At 40.3% G+C, this 13,451-nt stretch overlaps 1 protein-coding gene across 1 annotated transcript in view; it reads right to left on the bottom strand.

Annotated features, from left to right (window-relative positions):
- Slc15a5 (solute carrier family 15 member 5) overlaps positions 1-13,451 on the bottom strand; it is a 108,594-nt gene that overhangs the window by 29,841 nt on the left and 65,302 nt on the right. The window contains exon 7 of the mRNA XM_048432855.3: positions 6,346-6,477. Within this exon, the coding sequence (XP_048288812.3) occupies positions 6,346-6,477 (132 nt within the window). The remainder of the gene's footprint in view (positions 1-6,345; positions 6,478-13,451) is intronic.

Genomic DNA, 13,451 nt, shown 5'->3' with positions numbered 1-13,451 from the left:
ACCTTGAAAAGAAGAAAGTAAATTAGTTAATTGCTAGTTTAAATGGTGGCAATGTCAGTACACGTTTGGAGTGTCTGACCTCAGAGCCCATTTTGGTAAGTGTCTTTGGAAAGGTCATCAAAACTTTGCTCATTACATAAACTGTCTTTTTCCATCTTCTACTCTATCTAGAATAGGATCAATATTATCTCATGTGCACACCGGCAGACAGAGGTTACTTAGTAGGAATTAAATATGTCTTTATAAGTTCCTTATGCTTGGGGACTTCTTCATTGCCTAATATGCTAAATGATTTGGACATGTTGGAATAATCAGGTCTCTTTCGGACACAAGCTAAACTGCATGGAATACTTTATTTTTTCTGCTTTAATCATATCATTAAAAAACAAAGAAAGTGCTATGGCCTTCTCAAAAGTTTTGTAATAAATCTAACAATGAAAGTAAAAGCCTCTACCCTAGCTAAGACTCCTAGCAATAGCAGATACATAGTCGGAACTGGCCATCTCTTGTGACCAGATTGGTCATCAGAGAGGCTTCATGCGGGAACTGATGGAAACAGACGGAGACCCACAGCCAAACATTAGGCAGAGTTCAGGGAATCCTGTAGAAAGAGGGACTGTGTTGGGAATTAGCTTGATACAGGAAATAACCAGGCCAGCTTAAAGATAACAATTATATTTTTAATGTTTATAAGGGGAAACTCACGGCACAAGAATGGGGAGTGCGACTTCTTCTGTGTCCCCCCAACTCTGGAATGCCAGAGCCATATCCTTGTTGTTGTTGCTGTTGTTGTTTTCAGCTTTCTATGGCCCTGGGAATATTTGAGCCTCACATTGGTATGCCAAAATATGTTTGTTTATTTGTTTGTTTTCACTCTTTGCTCTTTGGGGCCTGCCACCCAGCTCCCAAATAATCACACGGAGTCTTATTCTTATGAAAATTTCTTACTTAACATGACTTATTCCCAGCCTTTCCTTTTTGGCATGAGATGTAGTTTGAGACAGGGTTTCTCTGTATAGCTTTGCAGGCTGTTCTGTAATTCATTCTGTAGACCAAGCTTAGCCAGCTTTTCCTACATTATCCTATATACCTATTGCCTCTGGGCTTGTACCTTTCTTTATTTCTGTGTATCTTTTCTTTCCTTCTTAGTCTCTGTCTGACTGTGTGGCTGTGTGACTATGTAGCTATGTGACTGGCCCCCCAGCATCTTTCTCTCCTTCTCCTTTTTTTGTTCATTCATCTTCTCTTTTTCTTTTCTATTTATTCTCTCTGCCTGGCAGCCCTCCTATCCCTCTCATGCCTAGCTATTAGCCATTCATCTCTTTATTAGACCAATCAGGTGTTTTAGACAAGCAAAGTAACACAGTTTTACAGAGTTAAACAAATGCAGCATGAAAGAATGTAGTACATCGTTACATCATTAAACAAATATTCTACTGCATACATGAATGTAACACATCTTAGTATAATATTCCACAACACCCTCTGGCTCCTACAATCCTTGCAGTCCTGATGGGGAAGCTCTGTTAACCAATCACACCCAGTTAAGGCGTGGCTATCTGGAACCAAGGAAGAAAAACTGAGAGGGACCAGGTGCATGCTCTCTGGGCGATTCCCACCAAACACAGAGCAAGTCGCACTCGCTATTCTTGTGGCGTTAGCTTCCTCTTATAACCATTAAAAATATAATTGTTATCTTTACGCTGACCTGGTTATTTCCCGTATTTAGCTAATTCCCAATACTTGGCACCCAGTTCGTGGAGCCACTAGAGCCTCTGGCAGCTCTGGCCAGCATAGACTGGGCTTTCGGGAGGCTGAGGCAGAAAAGATTTTATTTATTTATTATGTATGCAGTGTTCTGCCTGCGTGTTTGCCTGCAAGCCAGAAGAGGGGACCAGATCTCATTATAGGTGATTGTGAGCCACAATGTGGTTGCTGGGAATTGAACTTAGGACCTCTGGAAGAGCAACCAGTGCTCTTAACCTCTGAACCACCTCTCCAGCCCCTGAGGAGCTCAGTCTTACTGCAACTTAATAGGCTATGTTTTGTTGATACTCATGGGAGACTCACCCTTTCCTAAACAGAAATGGAAGATGAGGGGACTGGGGGTGGGAACAGAAGTGGGTGAAGGTGGGAACTGGGAGGAGAGGAGGGAGAGGAAACTGCAGTCAGTATGTAATATATGAGAAGAATAAATAAAATAAATAAATAAAAATTTTAGAAATATATATATATATATATATATATATGAAAGTAAAAGTTTCTACTATGCAATGTAAATTATCAATGATAATTTTGATTTTCAGTGAAACCTTTCTGCAGGAAGGAATCGATTAAATATGTTAAGAGGCAGCCAATAGAGTGGGAGAGGGTCTTTGGCAGCTATATATCTGACAGAAGATTGATATCCAGAACTTGCAAAGAATTAAAAACATAAACAAGAAAATAATCAATCCAATAAAAGTGGGCTAATGAAATAAACCAACAGTTTGCAAAAGATGAAATACAAATGACTGAGAAACATAGGAAGAAGCATTTAACTTCACTAGCTATGGAAGAAGTGCACATCTAAGTTACGCTGTGATTCAGAAAGTCAGTGAATGAGAACCAACAACATATACTGTAAAGTGAGAATGCGGGTGTCTTGGTCGTTGTTCTATTACTGGGAAATGACAATGCAACTAAGACAACTCATATAAACAAGGAAGTATTTAATTGGGGGACTTACTTAAAGTTTCAGAGGTTTAGTCTGTTGTCTTAGTTAGGGTTTCTATTTCTAGAATACAAATAGAAATATTCTATTTCTAGAATAGCAATAGAAAGAGTTGCTATTTCTGTGTAGCAACTCTTATAAAGGAAACATTTCATTGGAACTGGCTTACAGTTTCAGAAGTTCAGTCCATTATAGTCTTGGCATTGTATAAGCAGGCATGGTGCTGGAGAAGGAGCTGATAGCTCTACATCCTGACCCACGAACAGCAGAAGCAACTGTGTGCCACATTGAGAACAGTTTGAACACAAAGTCTGCCTCCACAGTGACACACTTCCTCCACCAAGGCCACACCTACCTAACAAGGCCACACCTCCTAATAGTGCCACTCCCTATAGACCAAGCACTCAAACACATGAGTCTCTGGGGGCCATTCCTATTCAAACCACCATATTTACTATCATCATGGTAGGACGCATGGTGGCACACAAGGTGATGGAGCAGTAGATTTGCTAAGAGCTCCATATTAATCTCAAGGCTGAGAGAGAGAGAGAGAGAGAGATGCTGGCCTGGTGTGGGTTTTTGAAACCTCAAAGCCCAATCCCCAGTGACACCCTTCCTCCAACACGGCCACACCTCCCAATCCTTCTCAAATAGTGCCATTCCCTGTTGACTAATCATTCAAATATATAAGCCTATGGGGCCATCCTTATGCAAACTACCACAGTGGGAAACAAAGAATCCTGTACACTGCTAGTGGGAAGATAAAAGAGTCCACTCTCAATGGAAACCAGTATGGAGGTGTCCCAAAAACTAAAAATAAATCAACTATATGACCTAAATATATCATTCCTGAGTATCACTCCTAAAGGACTCCAGATAAACACACCACAGAGACACTTGCACACGGATGTCAATTGCAGGATCACAATAGCCAAGTTATGTAAACAAGCTAGGTGCACAGCAGGGGAATGAATAAAGAAAATGTGGTATATGTACACAATGGGATGCTTGTCAGCCATAAAGGAGAATGGAATTATGTCATTCGCAGTGAGATGTTTACAGTTGAAGATTGTCATAGTAAGCAAATTCCCTATAGACACATGGAAGGGAAGAAGGAGGGTTAAGAAAAGACAGTGTAGGGGTAGCAGGCATCAAAGAATATGTGTAATATACAATATATATTCAGGAGTTTTTTTAAAATTAGTACAAAAAAAGAAATGTTTGCACGAATAATCATGTCATAGATTTTGATAGATCTGGTTTCTGGAAGCTGGGAAGTATTTTTGTTATAAATTTCTTGAAAGAGCAGAGAATCTTTGGTTTTCATGGTGGGTAACTCATGTCCTAAATAATAATTTATTCTAATAGATGATTCTTGGTAGGGGCAGGTGTTACAGTTTGTGTGAATGGAATGATTCAGAATGAAACTGACTAACCAAAAGCATGAATCACAGGCTCTTAGCCAAGTTATAGACATCCAAATTGGAGGGAAGAAAAGGAGGAGGGAGACTATATTCAACAATGTCAATGATTCAGTCAACCTTGCCTGCCTAACAGAGTCTCAGAAAGAATGGTGAAGACGTGATATAGTGAGTTTTGGCTCTGGGTTCAATTTTCAGCACTGCCTAAATTGGGGGTGGTGGTGCATGTCTGTAATCCCAGCACACAGGAGGCTGAGACAAATTTCTCCTAGCAAAAGGCAACAATAGTGTGGCTGCATCAGCTCCTATGGAATTCAGAACTCGGTTAAGGCATTCTTTGGGGATGCTGCTCCATTCTCAGTTTTGCTGGCCGGTGGAGACAAGTTTCCTCATTGCCCTTCTATGTCCCACCCCCTTTCTATGTTCCCTCAGCCCCCTTTGAGTAGTAGTGGTTAAATGAACTTGGGTTCAGTAATAGTTGGGGTCTACAAAGTTGTGACTGGTGGACAACATGCAGGAATTTGGGGGAGCATTCAGGAAAGTCGATTTCACTGTGGCAAGATGCTTAAGGCAGTAAAGTCAGCTTCAGTTTGTAAAGACATAAGCTGGTAATAATATTTGACTCTGAAGTTTTAGTGTATGTCAGATGAGATTTGATTGTCGAAGCTCTCTTTGTATGTATATTTATATGTATATTTATTTATTCTGTGTCTCCCTTAGTACGCTTATTGCGTCTGTTCCATTTTTACCTTCCACTACGTGTGTTTCAGGGTTGGCAGCCAGCCCCTTCACCCACTGGGCCATCTCACCAGCCTTGCAGAAATTTTTAAAAGTCAACTTTCAGAATTGTTTCATTAAGCAACATGAAATAAAAAAAGCATGTTTAGCATGGGAAGTGCAATTTTAAATGAGACTTCTTCAGGTCACTTATAAAATCTTGAAAGGAATACTTTATCACAACAAAACTAGCCATCAGAGGTCGAACACTCTAAGTTCTGGAGCTGATGCTGTGAGTTTGAATTTGAATTCTCTGAGAATCACAACAGGATTGCATGCCATTCTGTGTGATGTGGGTCTTGAGACGCAGTGGGTGAGTGCCCCACATATGCTTTTGCTGAACTTTCTCAGACACTTACAGGCAAGGTTTGTCCTTACCACCCAGTCATTTAAAATTGACAGATTTTTGCCAAACTTGTTATATTAACTGTTCTTGATGTAAGTGGTTCCCTGAATCACTGGGAATCTTCTAGGGGTTTGGAAAGTGTTTATTTTGCTGGTCCTGGCACCCCAATACCCCATACATAAAACACAGTAGTTTCTTGATAAATAATTTTTGAACTTTGTGTTGAATTTATCACTGAGTGATTATTTTCTTCATAGTCTGAGAGCAAGCAGACTGAATCTGTTTAAGAGAATACAAATCGTCTCCCCCCTTTACATTACTTTAAGTGTACAACCATGAATATATTTGAAAGTAGAGAAGAGTAAGTCTATTTTCCTTAAAGTAAGCAACAGCCAATTAAGATAAAATTTTAGGTACAGTGACATTCAAAAATAATATTGTAAGATGGGTTGATTTAGAAATATAGTGAAAGGCATGTCCCTGGCCATTAATCATGATGTCCACGCTGCCTGTCTTTTCCACTCACAAACCAACTTAAGATTAGAATTTTAACATTTGGACCTCAATTTTTCGTATTTCTTGTTTCTCTATCCAAAATTTTCCCTGAAAAAATTTTCCAGATCATTCATTAGCCACCTTAGGATTTCTCCTGGGCTGTATTGGCAACATTTGGGGCCCATCAAGAGCAAAGTAGGTCACGGGGCAGCCTACGGTTCTGCATGCGTGCAGGCGCTCTTTTCAGCCTTGCCTGCTGGAGCCACCAGCCATTATTGAACACAGCCTCATCACAAGACCTAACGTGAATACGATGACCAGTTCACGTTAAAATGCACTTTCAAAAGACACTCTACGCTGTCTCGTGGGAAGTGACATTCTGTAATTACCTCCTCCTATCAAAAGAAAAACAATTCCCAGAAATTAATGAATACAGCAAGACTCTACCTCCTATCTTAATTCTATCTTAATTGCAAAAGTGGATCAATTAAAAAAAAAGACTATGCTTGCAAAGACCGTCTCTTATGGTTTTGTCTCCCAGCTCCCTAGTCATCAGTTCAATGTATACAAGCATGAGATGAGTGAATTCTTACCTTTTGAGATGAGATAAACCAACTCCACCAGCAGTGCCCCTGTGAAACAGGCAAATCCATGAAACAGCGTCAAAAAATTCCTGGAAGTTCCTCTGAAGGTGCTTGGAATGAATCTGTGTATTACCATGGAGACTGGGAGAACAAGAAGAGCATTTAGGACTCCACCTAAATCACTTAAGTACACTATGTCCCAACGAATGCCTACCACGCATCAAATTTACCAATGAGCAAAATGTGTGGATGCGACTTTGTTAAGGTTAGTGCCCAGGTAGGTTATGATGCAATTTACGGTTAACTCCAAGGAATAAAATGTGACTGCATACAGCCTCATACAACTGCCAGGAGGATCTGATTGCCTGGCAGGTGAGTGCTGTAATGTCTTCACCAAATTTCACCCAATCTTAAATATTTCTGATGCATTTGTATCAAGGTGTGAGCTGTTCTGAATATCATTTCTGTCACGAAGTCTCTGCTTGAGATTTCATGGCCTATGGAAAACTTGAATTTATTGCGGAAAATTTGTGCAGGGATTCAGGAGATAAACAAGAATGATCTAAAACCTCCTGACAACCATTTATTAGTTCTTACGTGAGTTTATTAATCTAAGTGACCACATGTGAGTTTATTAATCTAAGTCTCAACATCTTACTGTTTGAAATGGGAATATTATCATTACTCACAGACAGAGAGGTATGGTTATATATGATGTACTACCTATAACATGCTGTGTTTATTGCTGCCTTACATGTGTTAAATAAGTCTAGGTACTTTTACTTATTTTTTATTTTTATTCTTTTTATTAATTCTGTGAGAATTTCATATAATGTGTTTTGATGATATTCATGCTCAACTTCCCCTCGTAACCCCTGCCAGATCTACCCCAATTATTTATCCACCCCTGCAGCATTCTATCTTCTTTTTGTTGTTGTTGTTGTTGTTGCTTAGTAACACACGCAGTCCAGTTTGTGCGACCCACATCTCCTGCATGTGAAGCCATCTCTTGGAGCATTGTTGACCTACCAGGAGCCACACCCTTAAAGAAGACTGAGACTCCATTCCCTAGAAGTCATTCTCATTTACAGGTGGGGACCGAGACTTATGAATTTCTTCCTATTCGGTGATGTAAAGTTGACTGGCTTCATCTTTTGCAGGCACGCACAGCTGCTGTGAGATCATGAGGGTAGCGATCCTGTCATGTCTAGAAGATGCTTTCCCTCTGGTCCTCCCCAGCTTCTGGCTCTTATAATCTTTGCGGCTCCTCTTCAGCAGTGATCTCTGATCCTCGGGATGAGTGTGATGTAGATGTCTCATTTGTGACTGAGCAGACAACTGATTGGTGTTGTCCTGGGTACTTTGACCAGCTGTGAGTTTTTGTGTTAAGGTTAGCTATCTTAAACAGTATTTATCCTATCCGTGCAAGGCACTGCACAAGACCCTTTGTATACAATTTGGTTAGCCCAATTGTCACCTTTGCACAGGCTAAAGTCATCTTAGAGAAAGAGGCTCCACTGAAGAATTGCCAAAACCAGGATAGCAGATGGGAACCACATGATTATTAATTGATATAGGAGGACTCTGCACACTGTAGAGGGGGGAACCATCTTTAACCACATGGTTCTGAGCTGTGTAAAAAAGCTGGCAAGCCTAAACCAGCCAGGGAACGAGAAGTGTGGTGAGATTGCAAATAAAGCAAATAAAACTTGCTTGAAGATCAGAGTGCAGAGCTAGCCAGTAGTTAACCACAGAGACCAGGCAGTGTGGTACACACCTTTAATCCAAGCGCTTGGGAGACAGAGGCAGATGGATTTCTGTGAGTTCAAAACCACCCTGGGCTACATAAAATCAATCCAGACTAAAAGAGATTCGGAGTCAGGCAGTGGTGGCTCACATATTTAATCCTAGTACTTGAGAGTACATGTTTAATTCTAGCACTAGGGAGATAGAGACAGGAAAAGATTTGGCTGGACAGAAAGAGGAATATAACATTGGAGGAGGTAGGAGCTCACGGCATTCATTTGAGCATTCTGTCTGAGAATTCCTAGAGATAGGAACACCCATTTAGTCTGAAGATTCAGTAGAGGTAAGAACTAAGTAAGAACTGCTGACTTCTCTGCTTCTCTGATCTTTCAGCATCTATATCTGATTGGGGTTCTGATTACTAAAGCCAATTAGAATTCAGACTACAGCAGGCAACATTCTTCCATGGTTATATGGTTTCTAATTTTCTTCTTTTCCTTTTGTGCTTTAAAAATTTTTCTAGCCGGGTGGTGGTGACACACGCCTTTAATTTCAGCACTCAGAGGCAAAGGCAAGCAGATCTCTGGGAGTTCGAGGCCAGCCTGGTCTACAAGAGCTGGTTCCAGGACAGGCTCCAAAGTTACAGAAAAACCCTGTCTTGAAAAAAAAACCAAACAATAACAACAACAACAACAAAGGCATTTAAAAGACAAGATCTCCTGAGTAAACTGGGAATGTGGGAATCATGGGAGAGGGTAGAAGAGAAGTGGCAAGGAAGAAAGAGGAGAAGAGAAAAATATGTAGCTCAATAAAAACAATAAAAAAACACCATGGAAAAATTTCTAACGTGAGTGTTGCTGCCTATAATAAAATAGTCCCACACTAGCTCAGAATGGAGTATAGTAAAACTTTATTTATTATTTAGGGGTAAACTCACAGAAAAGGAGGTGATCAGCAGTTCTCTGCATGGGCGGGGAACTGGGATCAAATCCAGTAGCCAAAAGGGGCCACACATGGTTTTACATCTGCATACATAGTACATGTGACCACACCCAAAATGGACCAGTGTCTTAAAGGCTATTGGCTGAAGAACTGCCACCTCACTTCCCCATTTTGTTTAATCATGTGAGCTATTATTTATAGATAATTTACATTGGTGTAGATTCTTGTATATTGATATAAATTCAAATTATATTTATTATATTGAATACGCTCCTAGTTCTGTTAACAATATTTGTGTACCTAGGCAAAGTTATTTTTTATAGTATATGCATATATGTTTCAACCTCTGCTTAAGATATTTTGTATATTGATGCAATTTTAAGATATATTTATCATATCGCACTATATATTCCTAACTCTGTTCAAGATATTTATACATTGTTTACATTTGAGGTCATTGTCATCATTTGCTGTACAGTTGTTTAAAGATTATTAATATTAATATTTTAATATGAAGTTTTAGTATTTAAGCTATATAGGTATTAATAATTATAGGTCAATATTCATCCATGTTTGTCATACTTATAGTTAGACTAATCAGGTTCTTTAGATACATAGAGATTGTATTCCACATAGATAGCTAATCTTCAACCACTTGAAGGAACTGTAGAATATGACATTTAAATAACTTAGAATTTTGTTAAAGTGAGACACAATTGCTCCTGACAGTACTGATCTATTCCCGAGAGAATGTTGGACACCAAAGACACTCCACTTGTAGCTTGTTTTCTTCCTGGTAAGACTGGCCTTTGGACAAAGAGTTGCCCCTGCCTTGACCACTGACAAAATGCATGGTGTCCAGTCTGGCCAAACAGGATACAAGCAAAAAGACTGCCAAACTTTGACAAGGCCAGGTCATATGGTTTTAAAAATTTCCTGCCTCTGAAAATGGTCTGTCAGTTAGCCAAAGTTGGTTGCCCCAACATTGCAAATGAGACTTTGGGAGATGGCCCAGGTACCTGGTTGTCTCTGTCGTTTCTTGCACCTTTTGGAAGTTGCTTGATTGCATTTCCTGTTTACTCAAATAGTATTATTTCCCTTCTCAGGCCTTTTATGGGTTTGAAGATTAGCTAGTCATAGTTACTTTTCTTTCATGACTTAGCCAAACATTTCTAAAACAAGAGTTTGACACCTTAGGATAGATGATATTGAAACATATGCATATGTTTCTTGCTTGATGTTGTTCATGCTGGTTGTAATTCTAATTTTTATACTTGATATTTGTTCTTATTGTATATAGTTTTGCATTAGGCTTACAACTCTTTTATTTAGACAAAAGGGGGGTGCAGTGAGAGCTCCTTTACCAATGACCTTTAAGATACTGGCCCACTTTGGACATGGTCACATGTACTATATATGCAGATGTAAAAGCATGTGTGGCCCCTTTTGGCTGCTGGATTCGATCCCAGTTCCCCGCCCATGCAGAGGACTGCTGATCACCACCTTTTCTGTGAGTCTACCTCTAAATAATAAATAAAGCTTTACTATACTCCATTCTGAGTTAGTGTGGGGTTATTGTATTATAAACAGCAAAAAAATGAGATCATAAGTTGATATTAAGACTCAGTTTTAAAAAGAAGAGATAATAGAAAATGGTTGAACTTGAAGCACTGAACATTTTGTTGTCTTGTCTATAAGAGTAGAGGCATGTTTTAATTACCTCTTTTGTCTCTTGGGGATTGGTCAGACCTGACTTACTTGTATTTCCTCTAGAAAAGCTCTGTCTCTGCCCACAGCATCCCCTGACTATGTTTTTATCATTAATTATATCAATTTCCGGGATTGCGCTCCTTCGCGTGCTCTAAATTGCTTCTCGTCAAACATAATACACACATTTTCAGCTGTTGAAGAATAACTGGAGTGAAAAACAAAGAATCCCAGCATTGAATTCCCCATCACAGGTGCCTTAGGAAGGTGGTTATGTCTCCATATGCTGCAGACTCGGCACACACTGCGGGTGCCATCCTCACAAACCATCGCCTGCTGCTCTCTGGAGGTGCATTTTAGCACTCGTTGGCAAGAAGACCGGTTCTCATAGACACTTGGAATTTTTTTTTTACTGAGTCTCCATAGTGTAGTGGTTATTTTAGAGTAGTGACTGACTTGTTGATAATATCTGCGCCATAATGGGCTACAAGAAGCATCTTGGAGCCTGGAAGCAGAAACTGATGATCACTAAAGTTGAACAAGATCAGAACATGCAATTAGGCCCCCGAGATTTGGAGATCTGAAGGCTTGAAAAGCGAAGTCCTATAAAAGGGAACTGGAGGCTTTGGAAAAATGGCTAAAATGACACCAAAGGAAGATTAACCAGCAGGCAGATAGCTGGCAGAGTGTATTCATGAATTATGCACTGCACCAGAAGTTCTAGCAAGAGAAAAGCATGGGATTAATAATTAAGTAGTAGAGTAATCATGGTCTCATGCACTGTGCTTCTTTCCAGGGAAAGGAATCAGCCCACTTAGTCTTCCTGCCCATTATTGGTCTCCCTGTATTTATAGTGAGCAGGATTCATGAACCAAATCCATCGTCATCAGAATCAGTCCTTCCCAAAGCATGTGAACCTTCCTTAAAGTACTAGAAAGCTTGACCTCACGGACCTGTTGGTGATTTCTAACATACAAAGAGCTGTAGAACCTGGCCACCAACATTAGATGCTTTCTTTGCAGTGTGTTATTTACTGTCATCATTGTCCTTGCCCCTAGTCAATGTTTATTCAGTTGGCCTGTGTAGCACCGTGCACTCCTCTGCCACCCCTCCTAGGGCCTAAAATCAGAGAAGGAAGGGATACGTCTACCCATCTCCAGACCAGCTCTCAGCAGCTTTCCTGGAGAATAGGCTGCAGTGCTCCTAAGTAAAGACAAGTAAACCGGAAATGCTGTGCAATTACAGGGAAAATTAGTAATGCAGTGGTATTGTGTATTAGTAATTTCATCTAAAGGGCTCAACATTTAAAGTAGGTACATTTAAAGTTAGAGTTTTTATTGCTGTAGAGAGACACCATGACCATGGCAAGTGTTATAAAGAAAAATATTTAATTGAGATGGTACTTTACAGTTTCACAGGCTTAGTCATTATCATCATGGTGGGAAGCATGGAGCCTGGGAATATAGCAGTTTGCAGCAGACATGGTACTGGAGAATTCTACATCTTGATCCAAAGGCAAAAGGAAGTTAAATGAGACACTTGGCATGACTAGGGCATATATGAAACCTCAGAGCCTGCCTCCACCATGACACACTTCCTCCAAAAAGGCTGTTCCCACTTCAACAAAAGAACACCTCCTAATTTTCTTTCAAACCACCACAGTCCTAAACAAGAGTTGAGGAGATGGCTCTGCAAATGAACAAGCTTATTACTGAACTTGAGGACCTGAGTCTAATCACTGGGAGCTATGCATAGAAGGAAAGAACTGATCCCAAAAAGTTGCCCTCTGACCTTCACACAAATGCCATGCATATTGTGCCCATGCAGCTGGCCACACCCTCCATTATGTATTGTCACCAGCTTAGTTTGAACCACAGTGTCATAGTCTAACAACTACTATAGAGACCAAACCACAAAATCTATCTATTACTGGCTACTTTGTAAAAGTGGCCAGGACCTGACTTAGTAAGTGTTTCTGCATTATAATTGCCTCTGTGCACCCCTCTCAACTTCTATCTTTCCTACTTCCTGGTGTGGGAGAATTGTCTGTATTCTGGCAATCATATTTTAATAAAACGCCGATTGGCCAGGCAGGCAGTATAGGTGGGAAAGCCAGACTGGAAGTAGGGGTGGAGCAAAGAGACTGGGAGTATTCTGGAAAGCAGAAAGATCCCTCCGCCATTCCTGCCCAGACCACCAAAGAGGCAACATGTAAGCTGACAGCTGAAAAAGGTACCAAGCCATATGGCTAACATAGATGAGAATAATGGGTTAATATAAGCTATAAGAGTTAACAAGAAACCTGAGCTAATGGGCCAATCAGTTTATAATCTTATGGAGTCTTGTGTGTGATTTTTCTTTGGGGTTTGCCAGCTTGTGGGGTACTGGGCGGGACAGAAACCCCAACAAGCCAGCCCTCATGTTACATATGGCGCCCAGACGTGGATAACTGAATCCACAGAAAGCCTGAGAAAGTTTGGGAAAGAATAGAGTAAAGCATGTTTTCTTGGTAGCAGCAATTTCTCAGGTCTGCTCTGCTTGTTAGAGGCAAGCAAGCGCTCTTATCTAAGAGAGGCTTCCTGATTCAGCATTAGCTGCAAAACTTTGCAGCTCCTTTAAGAGGTTCTGCCGCGAAACACTTAAACGGTGTTGATGAAAAGCTGAAGGCATGCTTTTCGGTTTTCAGCCATAGCAGGAAAAAAGCTGTGCTGTTTTAAAAT

The sequence above is a fragment of the Myodes glareolus genome, chromosome 3 (assembly GCF_982192425.1).
Source record: "Myodes glareolus chromosome 3, mMyoGla1.1, whole genome shotgun sequence".
NCBI lineage: Eukaryota > Metazoa > Chordata > Mammalia > Rodentia > Cricetidae > Myodes > Myodes glareolus.
This window is presented reverse-complemented; position numbering and strand designations above follow the sequence as displayed.